Source organism: Thalassophryne amazonica, chromosome 3, assembly GCF_902500255.1.
Source record: "Thalassophryne amazonica chromosome 3, fThaAma1.1, whole genome shotgun sequence".
Classification (NCBI taxonomy): Eukaryota; Metazoa; Chordata; class Actinopteri; order Batrachoidiformes; family Batrachoididae; genus Thalassophryne; species Thalassophryne amazonica.
The window spans coordinates 14,023,139-14,049,853 of record NC_047105.1 but is presented as its reverse complement, the minus strand read 5'-3'; the positions used below and the strand labels follow the sequence as shown (position 1 = coordinate 14,049,853).

At 40.4% G+C, this 26,715-nt stretch overlaps 1 protein-coding gene across 1 annotated transcript in view; it reads right to left on the bottom strand.

Moving 5' to 3' along the window:
• The window catches only part of lrrc38b (leucine rich repeat containing 38b), a 48,177-nt gene extending 23,702 nt beyond the window's left edge, over positions 1 to 24,475 (bottom strand). Inside the window, exon 1 of the mRNA XM_034165868.1 lies at positions 23,812 to 24,475. Coding sequence (XP_034021759.1) covers positions 23,812 to 24,439 — 628 coding nt within the window. The 5' untranslated portion in view covers positions 24,440 to 24,475. The remainder of the gene's footprint in view (positions 1 to 23,811) is intronic.
• Positions 24,476 to 26,715: the final 2,240 nt, after the last annotated feature.

Sequence of the window (26,715 nt, the reverse complement as noted above, 5' to 3'; positions counted from 1 at the left end):
TAGGATGGCATCCTATATCGACTGACCAAGTCTGATCCAGATCTGATCCAGATTACAGATTTGGTGGCCATTTAAATTTAACATTTAAAACCACATTTAATGTATATTTTACATTATATCTTAATCAAACTTGCCCCAATCACTCTCATATTTGAAAGTGGGGTGCAAACTGGCACTCACTATCACCTGACAAAGTTTGATGTGGCTGTGATCTGGATTGTGGATTTTATGTACATTTGAATTTAATATTGAAAAGCCCATTTGTTGTACATTTTGCATTGTATCTCAATCAGAAGTGCCTCATTTGCTCTCATTTTTCTGTTATGGATTTAACTACACCAAAAAAATTGGATGGAGGTTCCAATTTCATGCCTGTTTGTCTTCCAGTTATCAGTCGGAAACAAGTGCCAAAAAGCAATGACAAATTGTGCATAGCAGACATAGTCAAGAATTCAGAAACAGGAAAAAGTTGAAAAAAGAAACGTGACAACACCACAAAAAAAAATTATTCAAGTGCATGAACTAAATACATCCTCCTTACATTTGATCACATCTAATTTAGCTTATGAAAAGCCACTTCTAACAGGACTTAAATCTACAAGCACAGCGCTCTCCTTTTATTTTATTTTATTATCATTATTTTTATTTATTTATTTATTTATTTTGCAGCAAATCAACGGCAGTGTGGAAAGAATGTGGGGAAAAAATGTAGAATTTTAAGCATCTTCCTCCTACACATCGTGCTGACCTGCAGTAATCAAAGTTATGCAAACGGAAAAGTGTGCTGCGGAAATCTCAGGGGAAATCAAGAAGTGAAAAATGGAAAGGGAATTGGGTTTGCAGCCTCGGCTCTGCAGTTGCTCCCTTATGTAGGTGATCTCAGAGGGAAGCAGACAAACCGTTGTGACATTTAGACGTGAATATTAATAATGATTTGTAGTCAGTTTGTTTTTTGAAATTAGCTTCAGGTTTCTGCTGAATTCCTTGGTGCTGAAATTTGTGTTAAGTATCCATATTTTAGGAATCCCTTACACTGCTGTTTATACATGCAGCACAGTCACACTAATTGACTGTTGGACTTGCATGAAAGAAAGTACAGCAGCTGCTTGCACAAGCTTTATGGAGACTGACTCAAATTATTTTAATAAAGTGATTCCATGTTTCTAGAAAACAGTCTTAAAATGTCTGTATGTAAAAGAAAAAAATGATTCAGATTCTGCATCCAAATTCACATCAACACCAACATTAATGAATCATTTCTGTTTATGACATCGATCATTCCACTAAATTTAGCCTGAATCAGCACAAAGATGTCTGAGAAATCCATGTTATTTTACACGAGATTTGCAAGCAAATATTAAGGGTCCAACCACCACATCCATCAACCCCCCCCCCCCCCCCCCCCCCCCCGTTACACCCATGGATTGGAGAAGCCTTGTAAGACTCCCAATCAAGATCTACATGAATTTGGAGCGTGTTAGAGCTCTGATATTCATAATATATGCGCTGCAGCGCCATCTAATGGCACAGTTCCACCACATATAGCACTGTGGATCTAACAGAGGCCATTCACACACCTGCCAAATTCATGTCATAAGTAACAAATTTTCACTTTTGTCTTGTTCCTGGGTTAAAACCATAATTTCCCATTTCTTCACAGCCAATCAAAAGAGAAAAGAGTGGTCTTGACCTCCGAACTTTGGTTTTGTGATCAGGACAATGAAATTACAAATTAACCAGTTTTCGCATTCACTGAGTGGTCACTACTAATTTCTGGAAACGTTAAGTCCATTTGTCAGAGTTGTGGTCATCATATTTTCTTTTTGTGATCATATCAAAAGGGTTGAAACATCATTTCAAACATAATGCAACGTGGACAAAGCAATTATATTTATGAAAACCTCCCTCATTTGTACAGATTGAGCAAGAACTTTCAAGAACAGGAGAGTAATTTACTGAGGTTTGAAGAATCTCCTTTGTTCATGGATATTTCAGTCTTTAATCAAAGAAAATTAAACAACCTAAACAACAGAGGGGAAAGAGAGCAATGACGTTTGCTGTTCCAAGAATATGGCGTGAACCCACTGACCACTCAACCAACTGCTACTTCTGCATGGTGGATCCTTCCAAACGCCAAAGTGGGAAGAATGCACCTGCTATTCCTTATCCTGACATTCCATCTTTCATTGCACCAGTGCCACATAGTGCTGAACTTCCTGTACCTTCACCTCCAGAAAGAAAACAACCATCAGAAGAAGAAAGCACTGAATCAGAGGATGGGGAGAACAGTGAAGTGGACTGTGACATTACAGGTACAGTTTGTGAGAGGAATCCTTACTTCCCAAGTCAAGGAGATCTGAATGACCTCATCAGAGATCTTGGATTGACAAAGTCAAATGCTGAGCTTTGATCTCAAGGCTGAAGGAGTGGGACTTGGATGAAAAGTGTGCAAGTAACAAGCCAAAGAAAACTTCACCAACTTTTTTCCAGCTTCTTTGCCAAGGAAGAGAGTTTGTGCTATTGTTGTGACATTTCAGGACTGTTCAATGCAATTGGAATTGCATGTAATCCAAATGAGTGGAGACTCTTGTGAGGTCATTTGGTCAAAATGGTGGCATTTTTGATGGGACTCCAGGGAGGTTTTACCAAGTTTCCCTGTTTTCTCTGCCTTTGGGACAGTAAAGACAGGGCAGCACATTATCACTGGAAGCAATGGCCTGAAAGGACTGAATTCTCAGTTGGAAGCCGAAACATTAAACATGAGCCATTGGTGGAGCCATTGAAATGATTGTTTGTGTGTAGTAGGTTTATGTGTAAAACAGGAACCTGCTGTAAAACAGTTTTAACTGAGTCAGGCCTGGGGTAATGTGCAATTGTGTTTTTAACCTTTTTCCTGTATAATAAATGAAATGAAATAAAATGAAATGGTGGAGCCTCACAAGGTTTTGTTCCCTCCTCTGCACATCAAACTGGGTCTCATGAAACAGTTTGTCACAGCGCTTGATGAAGAGTCTGCAGCATTCAAGTATCTTCAAGACTTTTTCCAAAAGCTGTCAGAGGCAAAAGTGAAAGCTGGTGTTTGCACTGGAGCACAAGTCAAGAAAATCATACAGTGACCTGAATTTCCAAAGAAACTGACAGCAAAGGAACAGGAGGCATGGAAAAGTTTTGTTGATGTTGTCCATGGGTTTCTGGGCAACCACAAGGCTGGTTGAGACTTTGGTGAGAAACTATGGTCAAATGTACGGTAGGATGTCACTGAAGGTCTACATTCTGGATGCTCACCTTGACAACTTCAAGGACAACATGGGGGTATACTCAGAAGAACATGGGGAGCGCTTCCACCAAGACATAATGGACTTTGAACACAGATATCAGGGATCTTACAATGAAAACATGATAGGGGACTACATTTGGGGTCTGATAAGGCAAAGTGATTCGTTGCACATTTGCAAATCAAGGAAAACTGTTCATTTTAACTTTGTAAAATTGTTTTCAAACCTTGCTGCAGTTATGTTCCATATTTTTGTTTTATTGTGAAAAAGTCAGAAAATTCTCAAAAAATAGGTGTTTTGAGGGGATAAAATTGCTGTGCACATCAATCCACATATGGTTCATGAAAAACACTAATTAACTGATTCCTATTGTGACTAAAATTTAATATTCCACCAGTTTTTCTGTAGATTGAGCAGCACAGTCAAATCAAAAAGTGACGATGTGGTGGGAAAGTGGATTTGCAGTTTGTTTATGACCCAAAGCTCAAACGTGTCCAGGTGGTTTTACAAGCGAGAGAACACAGCTGCTCTGGTTAGCTGTGTAGCCTAACACTAACCAATACAATGTCTCCCATTTGCCTTGTCTTCCCTTCTCCACTGGGAACTGAAAAAAATGCACTTTTTGTGAGTGCTCCGGTGACTGCAGCCAAAAACAAAACAGTGCACCATTTGTCCGTGTGAAGTTATGCTGTGTAGATATTGCACAGCGGGAGTGACTGTCACCATAAGTGGTCAAATCCCGCGATATCACGCAGGGTTCAAATGAGACTGCACTACCCTATTGGCTGAAACTTTTTGAGAAATACGAGGTCTATTAGAAAAGTATCCGACCTTATTATTTTTTTCAAAAACCATATGGATTTGAATCATGTGTGATTACATCAGACATGTTTGAACCCTCGTGGGCATGCGAGAGTTTTTTTTACGCCTGTCGGTTACGTCATTCGCCTGTGGGCAGTCTTTGAGTGAGGAGTCGCCCACCCTCTCGTCATTTTTTTCATTGTTTAGGAATGGCTCAGAGACTGCTGCTTTGTTTGATCAAAATTTTTTCAAAAACTGTAAGGCACAACTGAGTGGACACCATTCGATAAATTCAGCTGGTTTTCAGTAAAAATTTTAACGGCTGATGAGAGATTTTGGTCTGGTAGTGTCGCCGTAAGGACGGCCCACGGCGCCTGACAGAGAGCTGCGCTTCGAGGCGGCAGTGTCTCGCCGTTTCAAGTTGAAAACTTCCACTTTTCAGGCTCTGTTGACCCAGTAAGTCGTCAGAGAACAGAGAACTTTCAGAAGAATTTGGCATGAGGAGTTTATTCGGACATTCCATTGTTAACGGACATTTTGTAATGAAAGAACGTGCGGGCAGAGTCGCATGTCGGGCCGGACCCGACCGCGGGGGGTCGCGACAGGAAAAACACCTCCGTTGGAAACCTTAACGGGCAAGTTGGAACATGCCCAAGCTGTTAAACAATTTCTCAGTTACTCACTTGTTGAAAGCCATCAAAAGCCACCTGAATTTTACAAATGGTTTTCAACACAGAGGTGTTTTTATTGTCACGGCGCACACAGATTTGCCAAGTCGTCACAGAAACGACGTCTTTCATTAAAAAATGTCCTTAAACAGTGGAATGTCCGCATAAAGTCCTCATGCCGGCCTCTTCTGAATCTTCTCTGTTCTCTCACGACGTCCTGGGTGAATTAAGCCTTAAATTAGGATGTTTTCAGGTCGAAACAGGCCGACGACGGCGCCTGGAAGCGCTGCGCGACGTCCTGCTCTGTGGGAAGTCCTTACAGCGACAGAAACACCCCATAATCTCTCATCAGCCGTTAAACTTTTCACCGAAAACCATCTTAATTTCTCGAATAGTGTCCACTCGGATATTCCTCACAGGTCCGAGCAGCGTGTGAGACAAAGGAATTCAGCCGAGAGGGCGGGACCACATCTCACTCAAGGCCTGCCCACAGGGAAATGACGTCACCGACGCGTGAAAAAACTCACGCATGCGCACGAGGGTTCAAGGATGATTGGTGGAATTGCACGTCATTCAAATCCATATAGTAAAAAAAAATAAAAGGGTCAGTTTATTATCTAATAGACCTCGTATATCATTCATTCATTCATTTTCTACAATCTATCTCACCACTTATAGGGTGAGAAGTACACCTTGGACAGGACACCAGTCTTATCGCAGGGCCACATGTTCACACACATACACACACCTACAGTCAATTTAGAGTCACCACTTCACCTAACCTGCATGTCTTTGGAAGTACGAGAAAGCTGGAACATCTGAATACGGGGGCAACACACACAAAAAGGACCAGGCAAGAAGTGATCCCAGGACTTTATTGCATGTGAACCACTAAGCCACTGTGCTGCCAGAAATTATTCAAAGTACCAAATATATATATATATATATATATATATATATATATATATATATATATATATATATATATATATATATATATATATATATATATATATATATATATATATATATATATCTCTTGTTGTGTTAAGGCAGTAATGAAAATTATCCCAGATCCTGATTAACAGCAAGACTGAGTACATTATTATACCTCTTGCAAGCTTTTTTTCTTCTTCTTTTTGGAGGGTGGTGGTGCATAGGAACCACCTTATATGTGTATCCATGAATCTTGTTAAGTGCAACTCCTGAACCATTTGGTGGATTTTTAGCACTCCATAACAGGACATGCATGTTGGAAAAATATTCCAGTCTGGGATTGTCAAGGTGAAATAATTTGAACTAGCACTTTGCTCGTGGGGATCCAGGGGCTGTAGATTGGGTAGTGTTTCTAAAATAGGTAGCTGACATTCTCAAGGGTGGTAATAAATTGTGCAAAGTTTCTATAATGAGTTGGAATGGTGTGTGAGTCCAGAAAGTTTTTAGAACCTTAGACCTCAACACTTTTTAGAGGAAGAACTCAATGCTTAATTTTTTCTGTTATTTAAGTAATGTTTAATGTTAATTTACTATTTTAATGTATTTATAATTTGTTTACGATCTTGTTAGATAGATAGATAGATAGATAGATAGATAGATAGATAGATAGATAGATAGATAGATAGATAGATAGATAGATAGATAGATAGATAGATAGATAGATAGATAGATAGATAGATAGATAGATAGATAGATAGATAGATAGATAGATAGATAGATAGATAGATAGATAGATAGATAGATAGATAGATAGATCGATAGATAGATAGATACTTTATTCATCCCCTTTTTAGGGGAAATTCATCTGCCCAAGAGCATGCATACATACACAATGCATCCTTTCAATAAAATACCTATAAATAAGACAAATGTAAAAACACATTAGAAGTAAAAATACATTAATAAGAGGCGTTAAACAGTCTCATGGCGGCTGGACAAATGATCTTCTATACCTCTCAGTCCTGCATCTCATGCACACTATACACACTATTATTATTATTAGTAGTAGTAGTAGTATCATTATTATATTTTTGTTATTATTTTTTTCTAGTTTGTATTTTGATTTTAAATGGACCACAATGGAAAAAAGTGTTTTCACTTTCTTGTGTCATCCATGTATACCCCTGGCAAAAATTATGGAATCACCGGCCTCGGAGGATGTTCATTCAGTTGTTTAATTTTGTAGAAAAAAGCAGATCACAGACATGACACAAAACTAAAGTCATTTCAAATGGCAACTTTCTGGCTTTAAGAAACACTATAAGAAATCAGGAAAAAAATTGTGGCAGTCAGTAACGGTTACTTTTTCAGACCAAGCAGAGGGAAAAAAATATGGAATCACTCAATTCTGAGGAAAAAATTATGGAATCATGAAAAACAAAAGAATGCACCAACACATCACTAGTATTTTGTTGCACCACCTCTGGCTTGCAGTCTCTGAGGCATGGACTTAATGAGTGACAAACAGTACTCTTCATCAATCTGGCTCCAACTTTCTCTGATTGCTGTTGCCAGATCAGCTTTGCAGGTTGGAGCCTTGTCATGGACCATTTTCTTCAACTTCCACCAAAGATTTTCAATTGGATTAAGATCCAGACTATTTGCAGGCCATGACATTGACCCTATGTGTCTTTTTGCAAGGAATGATTTCACAGTTTTTGCTCTATGGCAAGATGCATTATCATCTTGAAAAATGATTTCATCATCCCCAAACATCCTTTCAATTGATGGGATAAGAAAAGTGTCCAAAATATCAATGTAAACTTGTGCATTTATTGATGATGTAATGACAGCCATCTCCCCAGTGCCTTTACCTGACATGCAGCCCCATATCATCAATGACTGTGGAAATTTACATGTTCTTTTCAGGCTGTTATCTTTATAAATCTCATTGGAATGGCACCAAACAAAAGTTCCAGCATCATCACCTTGCCCAATGCAGATTCGAGATTCATCACTGAATATGACTTTCATCCAGTCATCCACAGTCCACGATTGCTTTTCCTTAGCCCATTGTAACCTTGTTTTCCTTGGTCTACCAGTATGTTTGCCTTTAACAACCTTCTCATGTTGTTTGTATTTGGTCCAGAGTTTAGACACAGCTGACTGTGAACAACCAACATCTTTTGCAACATTGCGTGATGATTTACCCTCTTTTAATAGTTTGATAATCCTCTCCTTTGTTTCAGTTAACATCTCTCGTGTTGGAGCCATGATTCATGTCAGTCCACTTGGTCCAACAGCTCTCCAAGTTGTGATCACTCTTTTTTAGATGCAGACTAACGAGCAGATCTGATTTGATGCAGGTGTTAGTTTTGGGGATGGAAATTTGCAGGGTGATTCCATAATTTTTTCCTCAGAATTGAGTAGTCCATATTTTTTTTCCCTCTGCTTGGTCTAAAAAAGTAACCGTTACTGACTGCCACAATTATTTTTCCTGATTTCTTATAGTGTTTCTTAAAGCCAGAAAGTTGCCATTTGAAATGACTTTAGTTTTGTGTCATGTCTGTGATCTGCTTTTTTTCTACAAAATTAAACAACTGAATGAACATCCTCCGAGGCCGGTGATTCCATAATTATTGCCAGGGGTTGTATTTACAATTATATTATGTACTGACATTGAACTTACTGAATAAAATCACGCACCCAAGCACGCAGATGCCACTTCCCTTTTAATACATACTGTAGATGATTTACCGCCCCCTGCTAGAATGGAGTGTGAGTCCAGAATTTAATTTTCAACGTCCAGTGTTCACTGTTATACAAATACCATGTTGTATGTTCCAGCTCTCACTGAATTAAATATTCATACCATTGAAAGAATGTAAAAACATTTATTATTTGTTTTATATAACGGCTAAAATAGATCCTTGTCATTTGATATTTTATTAATTTATAAACAACAGAAAAGGGACTTACATTTTGTTGTTCCACTGTGACGTGTAGTGACAGTGTAGTGTAGTCACGTGCAGTGATGCTGTGCACTGACTTTAGACTTCCATTAAAAAAAAACTTTGTGTAGTTCCTCAGTCCAGCCAAAAATCACATCAGCGTTTCATGTGAACAGGTCTTCATGCATCCAGACGGCTTACAGCGGATTGGACTTTGTGTGTGTGTGTGTGTGTAGCAACATCATTTAGCTAAATCAAACCATCGTATCGTTGTTCCCCACACACGCTCGCATGCACACACACGCAACCAGGTTGGTCGACTGTGTACGTCCTCAGTGCAGCGAAAAAAAAAATCACATCAGAAATGAGTCCAGCTTTTCTTCTCTCTTCATGCTCACAGCCTACAGACAGCACAGTGGATTTGTATTGTGTGTGCATGCTCGCGCATGGCGTGTGTGCACACGCACGCACGTGTGGGCGGACGTGCATGTGCGTGAACGAGCATGTGTGCGTGCAATCGCGTGCGCGCGCAATCACGTATGCGCGCATGCACGAGGACGTGCGCGCATGCGTGCGCAGAGAGCAATGGTACAAATGTATGGAACCAAATTTGCATTTCAAATGGAACCAAGCTGCACTCTAAATGCAATGCAACACAAAAGAGATGAATTAATCCATGTCATGTGACATACAAAGCACCAATCAAATGACAAGGATCCACTCAGCCATTATATAATAGTGAATATCTGTAGTTTCTTCAAAAATATAAGTTCTATCAATGTTCCGTTTTGGTGCTGTTCATTCCTAAAATTCATGAGCATACCAAATGGCAAATGTCAATGTTCCCCAGCTTGTCCATGATCAAAGTTATACACACGCATGCGTACAGAGAGGCCACTTGACTTTTAATAAATAGATGATTTACTGCCCCTGCTGGAGTCCAGAACTTAATTATTAATGTCCATTGTTCACTGTTGTTACCTAATATCTCTAGTTTCTACAAAAATATTTGTGTTATCAACTTTGCGTTTTCACAGCATTCATCTGTGACCCAAAATACATAAGCATACCAAACGGCAAATGTCAGCTCTCCCCAGTTTCTCCGTCATCAAAGCCATACACACACACGCACACAGAGGCCACTTGGCTATTAATATATAGATTTTGTTTTACGTCAGTACATCATGTGATATTCTTTGTTGTTCCTTCGCAACAAATATATGGATTTCATTGAAACTTCACACAGCAGTTGCACACCATTTGAAGATGTGCATGAAGGAAAATAATTCTGGTAAGACACTTTCAACGGTGGGGGGGTGTAATTGGACATTGACAGTTTGTTTAAATTTTTAACAATATATTGGTCAATATTATACCATATCGTACTGGTCAACTGTGATAGATAGGAATCCTGTCCAGGGTATACTCCACTTCTCACCCTAGTGACCGCTGAGATAGCGTCCCCCATCCACCCCCACCCCACCCTGTGACTCTTCACTGGAATATGCAGGTTTAGGAAAAACATGGATTTATTGAGGTTGACTAGTTTGTTACTTCAGGTGTTTCATCAGAGAATATTTGCTACCACTAGTTTGCAATGCATGGAAGCAACTTATAGGTCAGAGCTTGGGGGGCATTCTGTGGGATCTCCAGTTGTTCTTGATGTGATTTACCATTCTACTAAGTTTTTGTCTGTAATCCTGCTGACTGCAGCTGGTGATCATGAGATCTTCTTTGTGGAGGTAGTGAAACACCCACACGGGGTCAAAGAGCACTCTTACATGCAGTTTAAAGATGAATTTCTGTTGTTATAATTTGCATATTTATTGTATAATGAATGCAATATTAAGTTAAAGCACCCACACTGTGGATGAATGTTGGAGTTGGCACATTTTGAAAAGCTCATCAAGTGGGTTTCATTCACTAATGAGTGTCCATCTGTTACGGTGTAACAGCCTCCTGACAGAGAACCAGGGAATCGGGGCTGCTGCATTCTTTCAGTCATTATGTTAATTAGGTCTGGCAGCGTGAAGCTGGCCACCTTAATTATCACTCTGCCACAGATTAGAAGCCTGTACGCTGCCATTTCATTGAACAAAAACATAAGTGTTTGTAGCCTGCACGCCAGCCAAGTGGCAAAGGTTGTGTTTTCACTGGTGTGTGTGTGTGTGTGTGTGTGTGTGTGTGTGTGTGTGTGTGTGTGTGTGTGTGTGTGTGTGTGTGTGTGTGTGTGTGTGTGTGTGTGTGGGAAAGATAACTCAAAAACATCTAGACAGATTTTCTTCAAACCTGGTGTGAGGTTCCTGGTTCAAACCCCACCCTTGCCCCATTTCTCCATGTAATATTGAGCATATTACACCTGTACTTTACTCACTCCACTGGCTTCCAGTTCATTTTAGAAATGATTTTAAGATTATAATGTTTGCTTATTGAAGCTATTAATGGCCTTGTACCTTTCTACTTGTCTGAAAATTTTAACTCTCTGCACTTACAGTAGGACATTACGGGCATCTGGTCAGCGTTACTTAGATGTTACGAGGTCAAAATATAAACTTTGGGGTGATTGTGCTTTTGCCGTAGCTGAACCCAGAGTGTAAAACAAGTTACCTCCTGATTTAGGCACTATTTCTGACCCAGCACCTTTTAAATTAAAGCTCTAGACGTATTTATTTAAACTATCTAGTGGTGCTGTGAAATATTTTATTTCTATGTGCTGTTTTAACTCTTTTGTATATTTTATTTTTGTGAATTCTAAATCTTTGGACTTTGGACACTGTCTGGCTACTGTAAAGGGTTGTATAAATAAATGTTGATTAATTGATTTGGATAAAGCATAGCTATAGGATTTAAATTAAGATATTGTTCATTTATTTGGTAACATCTATATATACATATATATAATATATACACACACACACACACACTTATATTTCTGAGTGGCTAAACCTTTCCTACACCCGGTTACGCCAGTTAAGGGTCACGGGAGGCTGGAGCCTATCCCAGCAGTCACAGGACGTCAGGCGGGGTACACCCTGGACAGGACAGCAGTCTGTCACAGGGGTACATACCGACAAACACATTCACACCCACATGCACACCTATGGTCAAGTTAATGTGTCCAATTCACCCAACCTGCATGTCTTTGGATGTGGAAGGAACCCATGCAAACAAGGGGAGAACTTGCAAAACCCCACACAGAAAAGCTATATGTGGGAATCAAGCTCACGACCAGTTTGTGTGTGTGTTTCTGTGTGTAGTCTAGGCTCTTGCACTCATCTCTGTGGTCATAAAGCAGTGTTGGTGATATAAGAGCTGCATGTGGAGTGGATCACACATCACTAACTGTTTTTCAGAGTGTGTACACTCAGTTGGCAGGCTGCACGGAGCTTAGCTGGGCCTGCTAGTTCTTGTTGACAATACTTACATCCTGTGATTAATGCATTTACAGCGTCTTGCTGGACTGACTTAAGAACTTTTAGTGGTTTATAAACTTTGATTCATTACATGCCCAAACCAGACTGCTTTCAGGCCAAAGGCTAAAAGAAGAGAAAATAAGCAGCAGGTGACACCCTGGCCTAAGTCGTCCCTAAGAAGGCTGTTTCTCAACTTCCATTTTGACATAGAGAGTCAAAAACAAGAGAGTATTCAAAGGGACTCACTGGAACAGCGTGTGGAGATCAAACTTTACATTTTGTCCTGTTTAAGGGTGGAGTCTTTCAGGTGGTGTGAGTTTGATGCCTGATGGAAACTACATCTTAGCTTTTGCCCACACATGACACATGTATTATTACACCTGTGCACAGTGACATTTTTGTTTTAGTCCTGTGTGTCCAGCTTTACATTTTTCTGTTAACAAAATTATCCAAATATGGTAGAATGAGTGATGGTTTGACAAGGACAAAGTAATTTGCTCCAGAAAAAAAAAAAAATCAGTTGAAAGGCAAGGTCACATGTCAAGGTCAAACTTTGGGCCCACTGTTTATAGGGGATATTCAAAATGTCTGTTCTGGGAAATTGGTGAAAGACAACTAGTATCTGTTTTATAGTAACTTATGGTTAGTATATTAAAAAAAAAAAAAAAACTAATTTATGTCATATATCACCTTTGTATTGGTCACATTACCTTTGATGTTGGTTAACCTGAAACATCAAACTAAGGGTCATAACTGTTTGATTCAAACGTCGTGGAGCCACTGTGGATTAAAGCTGGTCTAAGAATTGTGTTATTCAAGGATTAGATAGTTTTGGACAGAACTGAACGAATGTCAGGATTATATAGAATTGATGGCAGTACTCCCAACTCGTGCTGCATGACACCACTGTGACATCATCTCCACTGTGACACCAAAGAAGAGCAAATGTTCACTTGTTAAATATATAAGCCGCCTGCTGACATGTTGCTCATTTGTTCTCATTATTTTTTAATGCATTTTAATGCATCACAACATGTGCGTTGAATTTGACATGGACATTATATAGGTTTTTGTGTGTGCACAACATTTATAAATGAGATCCCTGGTTTTTAGGACTTGTCCAATAATTCACAACACTGAGTTTGTGATGAACTCAGTTGAAGTTATTATGGTAATGTTTTCACCCCTGTTTGTTTGTTTGTCTGTCTGTTTGTGAACAGCCTGGAGTCCACAATATTTCATATAGCATTATGAAATTTTTACTGAAGATTCATATCCTGATAGATAAGAGCTGATTCAGTTTTCAAGGTCAAAAGGTCAAAGTCAGCAAAAATCCCTATCTTTAGCATTAAAAGAATTTTCAATCATTCATAACTGTCAAAAAAGCTTCTTTCATATTTGAGAGTATTATGTAGGATCATATCCTTTATTGGCTGACAAAGTTTGATCCAGATCTTGTGGCCGTTTAAATTTAACGTTGAATTACTCTCATATTTGATAGTGAGGAGCAGACTGACACTGACTATCGTCTGACAAAGTTTGATCCAGATCTGATCCAGAGTGTGGATTTTGTGGACATCTGAATTTAATATTGAAAAGCCCATTTGGTGTACATTTTGCATTATATCTCAATTAAAAGTGCCTCAGTCACTCTCAATTTTCTGTCATGGATATAACTACACCACCAAAATTGGATTGAGGTTCCAATTTTATGCCTGTTTGTCTTCCAATTATCAGTCGGAAACCAAATGACAAAAAGCAACGACAAATTGTGCATAGCAGAGATAACCAATGTTCTGCTAAAATTATGTGAAAAGAATTCAGAAACTGAAAAACCTGACAATACCACAAAAAGCTTTGATTCAAGTGCCTGAACTAAATACATAATCCTGACATTTAATCACATCTGTGTTAGTTTATGAAAAACCACTTCTAACAGGACTTTGTGAATTGTTTTGTAATTTGTGTCTGTAGCATGGTCCAAGCAGAGGGTCACCCCTTTGATTCTGGTCTGCTTGAGGTTTCTTCCTCAGAGGGAATTTTTCCTTTCCAATGTTGCTCTGGGGGTTAGTGGTTAGACCTTACTGTGTGAAGCACCTTGAGGCAACCTTGTTGTGATTTGGCACTATATAAATGAAAATAAATTGAAAATTGACTTTGACCTCGAAATTTGTTTCCAAGGTAAGATTTTGTGGAATTTGAAGCCTGTGTTGGCGGAGGCGGTGCTCTAGTTGCATTGTATTATTATTTTATTTTATTTTATTTTTTTTAGGATTTATTTGTGTTTGTTTGTAGAAGCACCACGATGTACAGGTTGTTACAAAATTGTCAGAGCTGAGTTCCGCAGGTTGGTTTCACACCCGCGGACTGTAATCCTTTCAAATATATCAAAGGATTTGGGCCACTGTGATTGTGTTTTTGGGCACATGCTGTTGGATATTGTTTGTGCAGCTCAAAGGTCAACATTTCTTTCCACGAACCTTAGAGCAATGACCAAAATAGACATGCTTCTTATCTGCAGGTGACCACCTGCACCCGTGTATTTTGTAAGAAGCAGCTCCGTGTGGTTTGGGTTCACAGCACATCCATGTGCACATGTCGCCACACAGACAGAACATCTATTTGAAATTCATAGATATAGCGATGTATCAGGTGTGTCATTTAGTCTCTGATGTCAACATCATAACAGCAGGAGCTTCTGAATTGTTGTGTCTATTTTCTGCTGCACAGCTGCTGCACCGCCTCTCTCTAACTGCTCCTGCGTCCTCTGCTGTCAGGCACGCGACAAATAAAAAGTGTCTTTGATTACAAAACAAACTAAATGAGTCCGTTGTACATTCAGGAAGCAACCCTGTAATGGCCTGAAAATAAGACGACCAAGACTCGTGTGTTCATGCAGCTTTGTTTTCTTTGCATTTATGTCTGGGACAGATAAAACTAAACTGCTACACTTTGGCTAAAAACTTTCCAACTCAAGTTCTGTGCAGATTCCATTTTATCAAACAATATGTCTAAATTGGGCAGCACAGTCTCGTTTGAAGGCGGGCGCAAAAAGGGGTCAAATACGACACATATGATGTAATTTCTCTAATTCTGGGGACAGAAACACAGCACTATCTCTGAGTTTTTGGGCAAATTACATGCAAACAAAGTGAAAATGCAAAGAAAAAGTGACAATGTGGTGGGAAGTGGCTCATACATTTCAAGGCAGTTTTGCAGGTGTGAGAATGTAGCTACTCTGGTTAGTAGGGCTGCACGATATGACCTAAACTTCATATCACGGTATAAATTGAATCCCTTCACAGTAACAGTATATATCACGATGTGAACCTACGTAAGTGTAAAAACTATAATGTGTTTCTGAATGACACAAAAATGACAACAAAAAAATAAAAACAGATATAATGTAATTTTGAAAATATTTGTTGTGCAGATCTCAAAACTGCTGGTACAATTTGCCGGAAGGTACATCTAAGATCCAAGGCTAGATTTGATGTTTTGGTGAAAGAATTAAATAAATTTATGGTCAGCGGCTGAAGTTTCGTCTCTTGAACACTAGATGGCACACCCGCTCTGAATACATGAGGCGCTTTCAGGATGGTCACTTCCTCATTTACAAAACTCAAAACAAAACATTTTATTAAAAAATGCTTAATTTACACGTATTTGAAGTCAGTCTGGGTAAATTGACGTTACCTGGCTGATTTTGTCTTTCTGCTCCGGTTTTAAAAAAAAAATCATTGCATTATTAAATGTGGCGCTTTCTCAAATGTTTGATTCAGGTCACGACGGAGCCCCCGCCTTCCCCCAGTTTGTCGGCTGAAAAAAATAAACAGCAGCTTTGCAAATATCAGCGACAGAACAGGCGTCTCACAAACTTACATGGGCAGCAGTGAGAGTCACCTCAGCTCAGAACACCCCTCTCCGCCGCAGCAAACGGGTTCACAAACACACACAGCTGCTTCACAGAGGAGTTTTCCTGGATCAAAAAAATCCACTGTTGTTCTCGCGATTAGAACACTTACCGACACGACCTCTCACATTTGGCTCATCTTCCCTTCTCCACTGGGAACTGAAAAAACTGCACTTTTTGCAACTGCTTTGATGATTACAAAATAGTTCACCATTTTCCTGTTAGAATTGACGCCGTTTGTGGGAAGAGATTAATCCCCAGGCGGAGTGTGAGAGCGTTAGCACAAACCATTCGGAGGATGGTGGTTTCAGTGGAAACCATTTTAAACCAGTACGTCTTAAACCGGCAGGTCTGCTGGGTGACAGCAAGTATGCTTTTCAGTTTACCGAGCCGGGTTGAATGGTTTATGCTGAAACTCCCACACTCCACCCGGGATTCTCTGCCGTGTTTGTGCCGGCTGTCCCCAAATGTGGTCAAATCCCGTAATATCATGTAGGGTTCAAACGAGACTGCGCTGCCCTATTAGTGAGAATTACTACTTGTGTAAACAATGTAACACAATGCTACAACACCTTCGACCATATGAGTGTGTGCCTTTGAACGGCGTCTGCAAGAGGGCATGCGTGTGCACATACATGAGATTTTGAAAAGGCCAGAAGTTACCTTTGACCGCCTGTGATGCGCGTGTACACTGATGTCCATGAAATGTCTTATAAATTACTCCAGAGGTGTTACCAGGTTACAAAAACAGCATTTTCAGTTTTAGAAGTGTTTATTTCTTTTAACATAATATATGAGGAACATGTTGTATTTACACAAAATTGAAGAGGTTTCGGAGCGGATTCCATCATGTTGAATTAGAGAGACCAGACCATACGTCACAGTGCCTCTCTACTCTGATTGGCTGTCACCCACCCCCCCCACCCCAAAAAAAACAGATTTGCATGATTCATGGCATAAAAATAAGAAACAAAATGTGACTGTTTAAGGTTAGCCATCTTTGAACTTGTCCAAGCCTGTGTCCCAAGAATGTTCCCTGTGAATTAGAAGACTGACAGTAATCAGACTGGACATATGCCGCGTTCACACCGGACGCCACGCGATGCCACAAATTCACGTCCCTCGTCTGGCAATGGACGCGCCACCATCGCCCGGTGTGTCGCTCTGCTTTCACTGGGAAAATTCACCCCAATGCGTCATCAAATAGGAGGAGCTTCCATGCCACTCGCCGTCAAGTCTACACGGCAGACCTTGATCACACGGAGTGAGTTGCTGTGCTCTATTTGTTGTGGAAAGCTGACAAACGTCCCCAGCGGTGCGTCCCTGGGTTCATAACATCCTCATGAGACGTTCCCAATTCGCGGAGTTTCATTATTTGCTGCAGGAGCTGCGTCTGGATGACGGCCGCTTTCAGCGGTACTTCCGCCTCTCCAGGACCCAGTCTGAGGACCTCCTGTCCCATTCGCATGCACACATGTGAACAGTTAAAAAAAAAGAAACTGGCTGCCGCTGCAGTTCCTCCCTCTCCCCTTCAACTCCATCATAAATGTGTTATAAACCAGTCACCATTTGTTTTATTATACATCTGTGTAGTTAATAAAATTATCTTCACGGACGATTCGTTCACGCTCACATGGAAAAAAAACTGGCTGCTGTGGTGCTGTTGCTGTGCCACTGCTCGCTCTTCCCTCAAACTCTGTCATAATTGTGTTACAAACCAGTCACCATTTGTTTTATTATACATCTGTGTAGTTAATGAAATTATCTTCACGGACGATTCGTTTGCGTGCACGTGAAAAAAACTGGCTGCTGCGGTACTGCTACTCGCGCTCCCTTCAAACTCTGTCATAATTGCAAAACAAAAGCATAAAAGGGATATAAGTACTGCTCCCAGGCTGGCTGCCAGAGACAGGACATGTCCACATCAAGTATAAATGCCAGACATCTCCACATCACTACATATCCAGTCCCTGATTGGTCATCGTGGCGCGACAAGACGAAAAAGTTCAGATTTTTCAACTTGGGGAAGAGGGCAACGTGATATTGCACCGCAAAAGCAGAAATTGTTCAAAATCGCTTCATTCGCGTCGCTTCATTCACGTCCATCGCGTCGCACTGCGTGGCTTGGACTTTTGTGGCGCCACAACGTTTCCTTCCATAGGGATTACATGGCAACCTGTCGCCACAGTCGCTCGCGTGGCGTCTGGTGTGAACGCAGCATTATGCTGAGCACAGACAGATGGACAGACAGACAGGCGCACGCACACAAAGCCTTCAAAATACTTGATGGCCATATTTTGATCGGCTTGGGTAATAATAGTTACAAGATACATTCATTTCAGTTTTTATTTACAAAAATGTTCAGTGGATCAGAGGTTTACACACACCCAGATGAATGCCTCTTTAAATAGCACTCGCCAACTACCTGCCTTATAGGTGGGAACTTTGCTAGGTGAAGATTTTGAATGCTGATTTCAAATATCCTGGATTGGAATTATAATCCTCATTTTGTCATTTACCTATGACAGTCATGATGAGGACATTTGATCGAAGAGTTTTGCCATTTCACAATCACATTGGTCACTGATGTTTATGCAGCGGTGTAAAAGTGATACATTTTTTTAGCCAGTTTCTATCACCGGTAGTGGTGGTGGGTGGATTGATCCTAATATCGATATTGATCAATATCGGTGTAATGACACTGAGAATTTAATTTCTCTCTTGTATACTCTGCTGCATTCAGAAAAGAATTGCAGTGAAAGGGATAATTTTAGTTTTATTTATTTATTTATTTTGTATTTTGTTTCTTGAACACACATTCTACTTGAAATTCAACTTGTTTCATAACATTTGTTGTGGAGTGATAATTTTGTACACTTTATTTAAGAAAAAATCCAGAAAAGACAGAGAAATTTTATTTAATTTTTGTCTTTTAGTTTCTGAACTGGGCAGCATGGTGGCTTAGTGGTTAGGACTGTTGACTCACAGCGTGAGGGTCATGGGTTCGAGTCCCACCTGTGGCCTTTCTGTTTGCATGTTCTCTTCATGTTTGTGTGGGTTTCCTCCAGGTACTCCCACATCCAAAGACATGCAGGTTAGGGGCATTGGAAACTTTAATTTGTCCATAGTTGTGCATATGGGTGTGAATGTGTTGTCTATATGTGGCCCTGTGCCTCCAGCCCCCCATGACCCGAACTGGGATAAGCATTTGAAGGGGTGTGTGTGTGTGTGTGTGTGTGTGTGTGTGTGTGTGTGTGTGTGTGTGTGTGTGTGTGTGTGTGTGTGTGTGTGTGTTTCTGAACTGTCTACCTGGAAAAAAAAAATTTATTTGTTCTCAAATGCTAATTTTGTGAACTTTGTTAATTTAAGAAAAAAATCCAGACATGACAGTGTATGGAAAAAATTGTTTTGTTTCTTTTCTGTTGCTTCTGAACAAAAACTTTTATTGTGATAAGAAAGTTTATTTACCTATAGACTTTGTTTTGGCAGACTTTGAACTAATTAATGATCCAAAGGACAAAGAAAACACTTAAAAGGTCATGAAAATTCATTTAGATTTAGCAATTTGATGATACATCCACCTTAATTATTATAAAGTATCAGTATCTGCATCGGTATCGATGATACTGGCCCTGTATTTACTTAGCATTGGATCAATAACAAATCTTGCAGTATCGCACATCACCAGTCATCACTATCACACTCCACTTTCCTATCATAGAACCGTCTGGTACACAATGTCGTTGGTAAAAGTTTCCTTTCTGCCTTTGCACTTCTTGACAAAGATTTTTAAATGCACATGGTCCTGACTGAATGGCCTATTCAGTGTGAGAAATGCTGTGTGTTTGGATTCAGTGCCGATTACCACTCCTGGCCAGATGGTGGCGGTAAAGCAGCTGTGGCTCTGCCAACCGCCATAAAACTTCACAGAAGAGTTGTGGCTAGTTAGAATGCTAATACTTTAGTCTGAGATAATAGTACCAAATGCCATTTATGTATGGGTGGCACGCGAAAATTAGCTCCCGCAATGACACCTCAGTGTCTGGATAGACAACACAAAATGAAGAGGTCAGATAAGTCATTTTGGCATGATGTGGGAACAGAGGAACTGACAGACATGTTACACTCCTGTCCACATGGTGGCGGTAACACAGTTGTTGGACTGGCAACCACCATAAACCTTCATAGAAGAAGCATTGTGGCTAGTTAGCCTGCTAATACTGTTGTTTGAGATAATAGTATACAAATGATTATGAGTTCAATGGGACAAATATTTCATGAGGTGAAAGATGGTATGCTCCAGCTTTCACCAAATTAAATATTCATTCCATTGAAAGAATGGAAAAACATTCATTATTTGTTTTATATAACGGCAAAAATAGATCCTTGTCATTTGATATTTTATTCATTTCTAACAACAGAAAAGTGACTTACATTTTGGTGTGTGTCACTGGTGTTTAACTGTCCAACACAAACTTTAAATAGGAGTCCAAAATTGTTCTCAGTAGTCCGTGATGCCGTCCACTGACTTTGTGTACAGACATCTGCCTGCTTTCCTCACTCTAGTGAAAAATCACATCAGATATTTGTCCAGCTTCTCATCCTAAGTTCATCCTTCATGCCTCCAGATGGCATACAATTTGATTTGGTTTTTGTGTATGTGTGTGTTAGAAGAATTAGCAGCGTCAATTAGCTCCTTCAAATTGTTGTCCGCCAGCCAATCAAACGCCGCCATGTTTAGCTAAACACCGCCTGCAGTAGTGTGAGAACACGCGGTGGTCTGGGCGTGCAATGGCACATTTTATATTGCACCAAAATTGCACACTAAAAAGACACAATGGCAAGTGGTACGAATAATCCATGTCATGTGACATACAAGCCACCAATCAAATGACAAGTATCCACTCAGCCGTTATATAATACCTAATTCTATATAACTATGAGGGTTAAAAATAAAATAAAATTAGCCCCCCTATGTTACTCCAGGGTCATACATAGATGACACAGAATGAAAATCACTGCGATTAGATGAGCCATTTTGGAATGATGCAGGACAGACAGACATTGGCAATATTCCAGAGAATGATGGAATTACTTGTAAAAACCCTCTGAATGATTGATTAGTATAATTCAGTGTTTAAATGGGGAACATTTTGCTGTATTTAAGACCCTAACAGAAGAACATTTAAAAGCAGCAAGTAAACATTGAGTGTTTATTATCAGCATGAAAGACTTTTCCTTTGTCAGTTATGGATTTGTCATTTCATCCTCGGCCCACAGATTTCTGGATCATGGTGATGGAGCATTTCTATCTGCCTAAAACTCTATCAGTCCCTGACCAGTGAACCAGAGATTCTGGGGGACCTTCAGAACTAAAGTTTGTTTATTTCTGGGTGTTAATGTGGGTCTCCTTCCTCAGTAATGTAAAGTCTACATAGTCCTAAACCTGGAGATCTAAAATTAGGCTCCAGATGCCTTGAAGGAGAACTCTGCCAGAGGTGCCTCAGCAAAGTGTTGAACAAAGGGTGTGAATACTTATGTACATACGATTTCTTAGTTTTTAGTTTTATTAAATTTGCAATAATTTCAAAAGAACGTTTTTCATGTTGTCATTATGGGGTATTGTGAGTTTAATTTTGAGGGGGAAAATTAATTTACTCCATTTTGGAATAAGGCTGTAACTTAACAAAATGTAGCAAAAGTGAAGCAATGTGAATACTTTCTGGATGCACCATACACAACTATTTACATTAAATGAACTCATGAAATTAACAGTAGTTTACATTCAACATAGTTTACTCACAGCACAGGATGTACAAAACAATTAAGTAATATGAAGAAGCTTTTACTTTGGCTGACCCGCTGTTCCTCCATCTCCTCAAAGTCATGCTTCTTGTCTTCATGTGCCAATTTCATTTACTGGATTAGTGTATAAGTGCCACCTTGAACAAACATGTATGATTTTAGGGTTTTAAAACATTTTTTGACCATTATAATTCCCTTAAAAACTGTTAGCTGACTTAAAGTAGGCATAACTAAATTTAGTGGTGTGCAAAAGGTTTTCAAAGTTAGCTGAAAAGCTAATTTACTAATGACATTGTTAGCATTGCTAATTACTTGCTGATTAGCTGAACTGTGCCTACCACTTTTCACTAGGGATACTTTTTGTTTTTCCTCAAAAACAATATCCTGTATCATGGTTCGATGAGCGTGTATGCATAAGCAGCTAAAGTGAACTAATTTTTGAGCTATCTTTAAAAAGGGTCACCCATGAACCCATGTTTGTACTCTTGTGCAAAACATGTTTGAATATGGGCAAGGTTGCATAGCACTCTTGGCTTTCAATAAATTCTTAGCATTTGTAAGACTTCAGTGGTGATTAAATTGTTTGGGTTCGCGCGGAGACACGCCACGACCAGTGAAGTCACAAATCCGAAGGCGAGAATTCGTACATCCGCGACTGAAAGCAAGCTCGGGCTGCATTGATTATTGAATCAGCTGGTTTTGTTTTGTCTCTAACTTGCTTCTAACAGCCAGTTGATGGCTATCATTGGCTGGAACGATGAGAGTTATACACCAAGCTGAGATGAAATGAACCACTCTACATTAAATTAACTTTAGTGACGAGTCTGACCCCTTTGGAAAGTGACCAAATTACATGTATTTGTATTGCCTTCGGCGATGTTTTCATCAGCCAAAAATGGCCACCAGAGGGCGCTTAGGTACAGTCCACGGCAACCCATTGCTGAGTCATCATGCTTTTTCCCTTTTTTTATCATTCAACCAGGGTGCTAGGTTTTGGAAATGCAATCAAATGTGAAAGACTGTAAAAATTTCAATTAGTCATGGGTGAACTTTTTCGATCAAATACAAAAGTAAATAAATAAAAACTGATTTTCATTGTTTTCTGGCAAAAGCATATTCAAATAAGTTTTGTACAAGAGTATAAACATGGGTAGCATGGGGGAGGATCCGTTCAGAGATAATTATGAACATGCTGAAGCTCCCTAAATGTAAAGAACCTTTTAAAAATGACCCAATTTGCTTGCTGCTTATGTTTGCCACCTTGTTGTCTGGAAATGCTCTCCACTGAGTCATTGCAAGTCAATTGCCAATGAAGTGCTTGGTCTTCTGCTTACAACTGGAACAAGTCTGTGGTAAGCGAGGCTAACATTAGCAGCTAATATAGAAAGCTAACTGTATTGGTACAAGGAGTCTAAGTCATTTCCCTCATTTATTTTTATGCTTAAACAAAAGACGTTGTTCCTCAACTCATCATAAAAATAATTATGACAATATTCTCAAAATATTCTGATATTTTCAGTCCCATACTGGAGCTCAAGCCACCTGTCAGACTGAATCACAGTGGCTCCTAAACAAAAACATGGATCCAGCAGTGTTGCCAAATTCCACATTACATGCCAAGCATTACATAATTTTAACCTAGCACAAAGAGTGATGTGAAAGATGAGAGTGTTGGGGTTATGTGCATGATTAAATGTAATAAGAAGGTAAATAATAATAATAATAAATACAGCAAGCTAAAATTCTCAGTATGAGGGTTTCCATTCGTTTACCACATTAATCACATTAACTACAAAGCATTCTTGTAATTTACCCTTTCTCATGCTGTCATGTGATATCACGCTCACTCTTTCATAATATGGGACACAGCAGTGGAGGAAGAAAGAGACAAAATTAGAACACGGGGGGAGGAGTTCCCTCTCCTTACAGGCAAACAAATAGACAAGAACAATGTCATGGCGATGGATTTGCTACTGTTGTATGTTGTGCTCACATATGGTATATTTTCACAGGGAAAGCTGTTTTTTTTTATTGATTGAATTTACCTACCATTTGGAAGCTTGTGACTGTTTTCCATCAGCCATGTGAACAAGTTGGCAAAGTTGCAGTTGCATACCCAAGGGTTGCCCTCGAGCCTCACCACTCGCAGGGAGGGCAACTGACTCAGTGCTCCCACCTTTAAGGTAGACAGTGCATTACGCTCCAATTCCAGCTCTCTCAGTGAGGTGAGACCCAGGAAAGCATCCTCGCTCACCATGCTTAGATATGGGTTGTTGCCCAGTCGGAGTTTGATCAGGCTCCGGGACTCCCCAAAGGTCCCTGTAGGGATTTCAGTCAAATTATTGCTGCCCAGGTCCAGGAAGACCAGCCTGGAAGAGGTGCTGAGAGTCCCTGGTTCTATGTTGGAGAGAGAGTTGTTCCTGAGATCCAGGTAGACCAAGTCACTGTACAGAACCAGAAAGTCTGAGGGGATACGGGGTATCCAGTTGTCAGACAGCAAAAGCCTGCGCACATCCAAGGGGATCTCTTCGGGTAGTCGGGTTAGCCCGCGGCCGCTGCAGTCCACTGTGTGAGGATCTGGGCACAGGCAAGTTGTTGGGCAGTTTTCCCCCTGAGTCCATAAGACAGAGGACAGCAAGATGAGGATAAGTTGGATCCCACAGACACATGGCCACATGGTCAAGGGGGAAGAAATGAGTTTTGGGGAAAGAGGTGCAGGTGGAAGGACGAATAGGACAGAGAAGTAGAGTTTGAGAACACAAGGGGAAAGGTTAAAGGGAAAGAGAACAGGATGAGGGAGGGGAAGGGGAGAGTGAAAGGGGTTATGTGGGGATCAATCCTGGTGACGACACCTCCTGCAGTTCATGAAGTGGAAACTGGACAGGCTCAGGGACCAAGAATCGGCAGAGCAGCAGTTTTCTAGGAGATCATGTAGCAGATGCCTTGGGTAGAATAGCAGGCTGCCTGCTTTGAAGCAGCAAAGCGAGGGAGACAGTAAGAAGTAAGAAGCGTGAGAGCCCTAGACTGAGCTCAGCAGAGAGGGGAGGGTATTTTAAGAACGCTAAATAGACACATGCAAACCCGGCACGATGACAAGCTGCGGACACAGACGACGGAGGAGGGAATTGAGGACAGGGCTCTGTTCGACACGCTACCCCACAGTTGATCTGGCAGCAGTGACAGACAAAGACAATAAGGTCTCTGACATAAAAGAATATGTGGAGCTGTGGCTCAAGCATGACAAGTGAAGAGCAGCCTGGTTAGATCCCTCCATTAGTCCGAGGTTTCTGTGTGGAAATGCATGACTGTTTGAACGGTGAGAGAGAACAGCTCATGGAGCATCGCTGAATCGTGCGGTCAGATGGTTCCCCTTATTATTCCACCTCGATCTCCCAATGACCTGCAACATGCTGTGAGAACACAGCTCAGTGGTCCTCTGTCTTGTGCCGCTTCACGGCCGCGTGGCTGCTAAAAAAGAATCCAGATATCCTGGCAGGAGCTTCTTTTATGTGGAGCTCAAAGCTGAGCTGCACACTGCCGCACCAATCCGATGTCTGCATCCGACTCTCACACGGTTCATCTTGTGCCCTCTCCCCTCTCCTGATTTCCACGGAGGCGTGCCTGAACCATGTTGTCAACATGTGATGTCACTTCCTATAGTGGAGAAAAAAAATTGTCAGTTTATTTATGGTTCAATTATTTTGTGTTCAACTCCACGTGTACTTGAATCTCATTTCAGCTATTAAATTAAAGAGCTAATGTCTGTATTATACATTACATTATAATGAACATCATAACATTTAAATATGAGATGTTCTTTGAATTACATTTATTTGTGTCTCACTTTTTAGAAAAAGGAGGAACCAAACAGCTAACTTGCAGTAACACTTGTAATAACACAAACCAAATTTCATAAAACCTATTGGAAATTTGTTTGTTACAAAAGAGATACACAGTTTTTCTTTGGTGATGTATGCATTTAGAGGTGTAAAGTGTTGTGTTCTTTACTACTGCCAGATGTATTTGCTGTAGTAAGTCAAACGTGAGTGCACATACATATACTGGGCGGCATGTGCTTTGATTGTACAAAAATATAGTTCAAGTTATGCCGTGATCACACCGGATGCCACGTGACGCCACAAATTCGCGTCCCTCGGCTGGTGATGGATGCACCACCATCGCCCGGTGTGTCGCTCTGCTTGAGCCGCATTCACACCGGATGCCACGCGATGCCACAAATTCATCATTTGCTGCAGGAGCTGCATCTGGATGATGGCCGCCTCTCCATGACCCAGTTTGATGACCTCCTGTCCCGTTCACGCGCGCACATGTGAAAAAAAAAAATAAACTGGCTACTGCTGCAGTTCCTCGCTCTCCCCTCCAACTCTGTCATAATTGTGTTATAAACCAGTCACCATTTGTTTTATTATACATCTGTGTAGTTAATAAAATTATCTTCATGGATGATTTGTTCCCGCGCGCACATGTGAACAAAAAAAATTGGCTGCTGCTGCAGTTCCTCGCTCTCCCCTCCAACTCTGTCATAATTGTGTTATAAACCAGTCACCATTTGTTTTATTATACATCTGTGTAGTTAATAAAATTATCTTCATGGATGATTCATTCCCGCGCGCACATGTGAACAAAAAAAAACTGGCTGCTGCTGCAGTTCATCGCTCTTCCCCCAAACTCTGTCATAATTATGTTAAATAAATAAAGGACAAAAGGGACCTAAGTCCTGCTCACCGGCTGATTGCCAGAGACAGGACATGTCCACATCAAGTATAAACTCCAGACATCTCCATGTCACTACATATCCAGTCCCTGATTGGTCATCACAGCGTGACAAGATGAAAAAGTTCAGATTTTTCAACTTGGGGAAAGAGGGTGACGCGACGTGATTCAAGAAGATATCACGCCACAAATGCGTCAATCACTCAAAATCGCTTTATT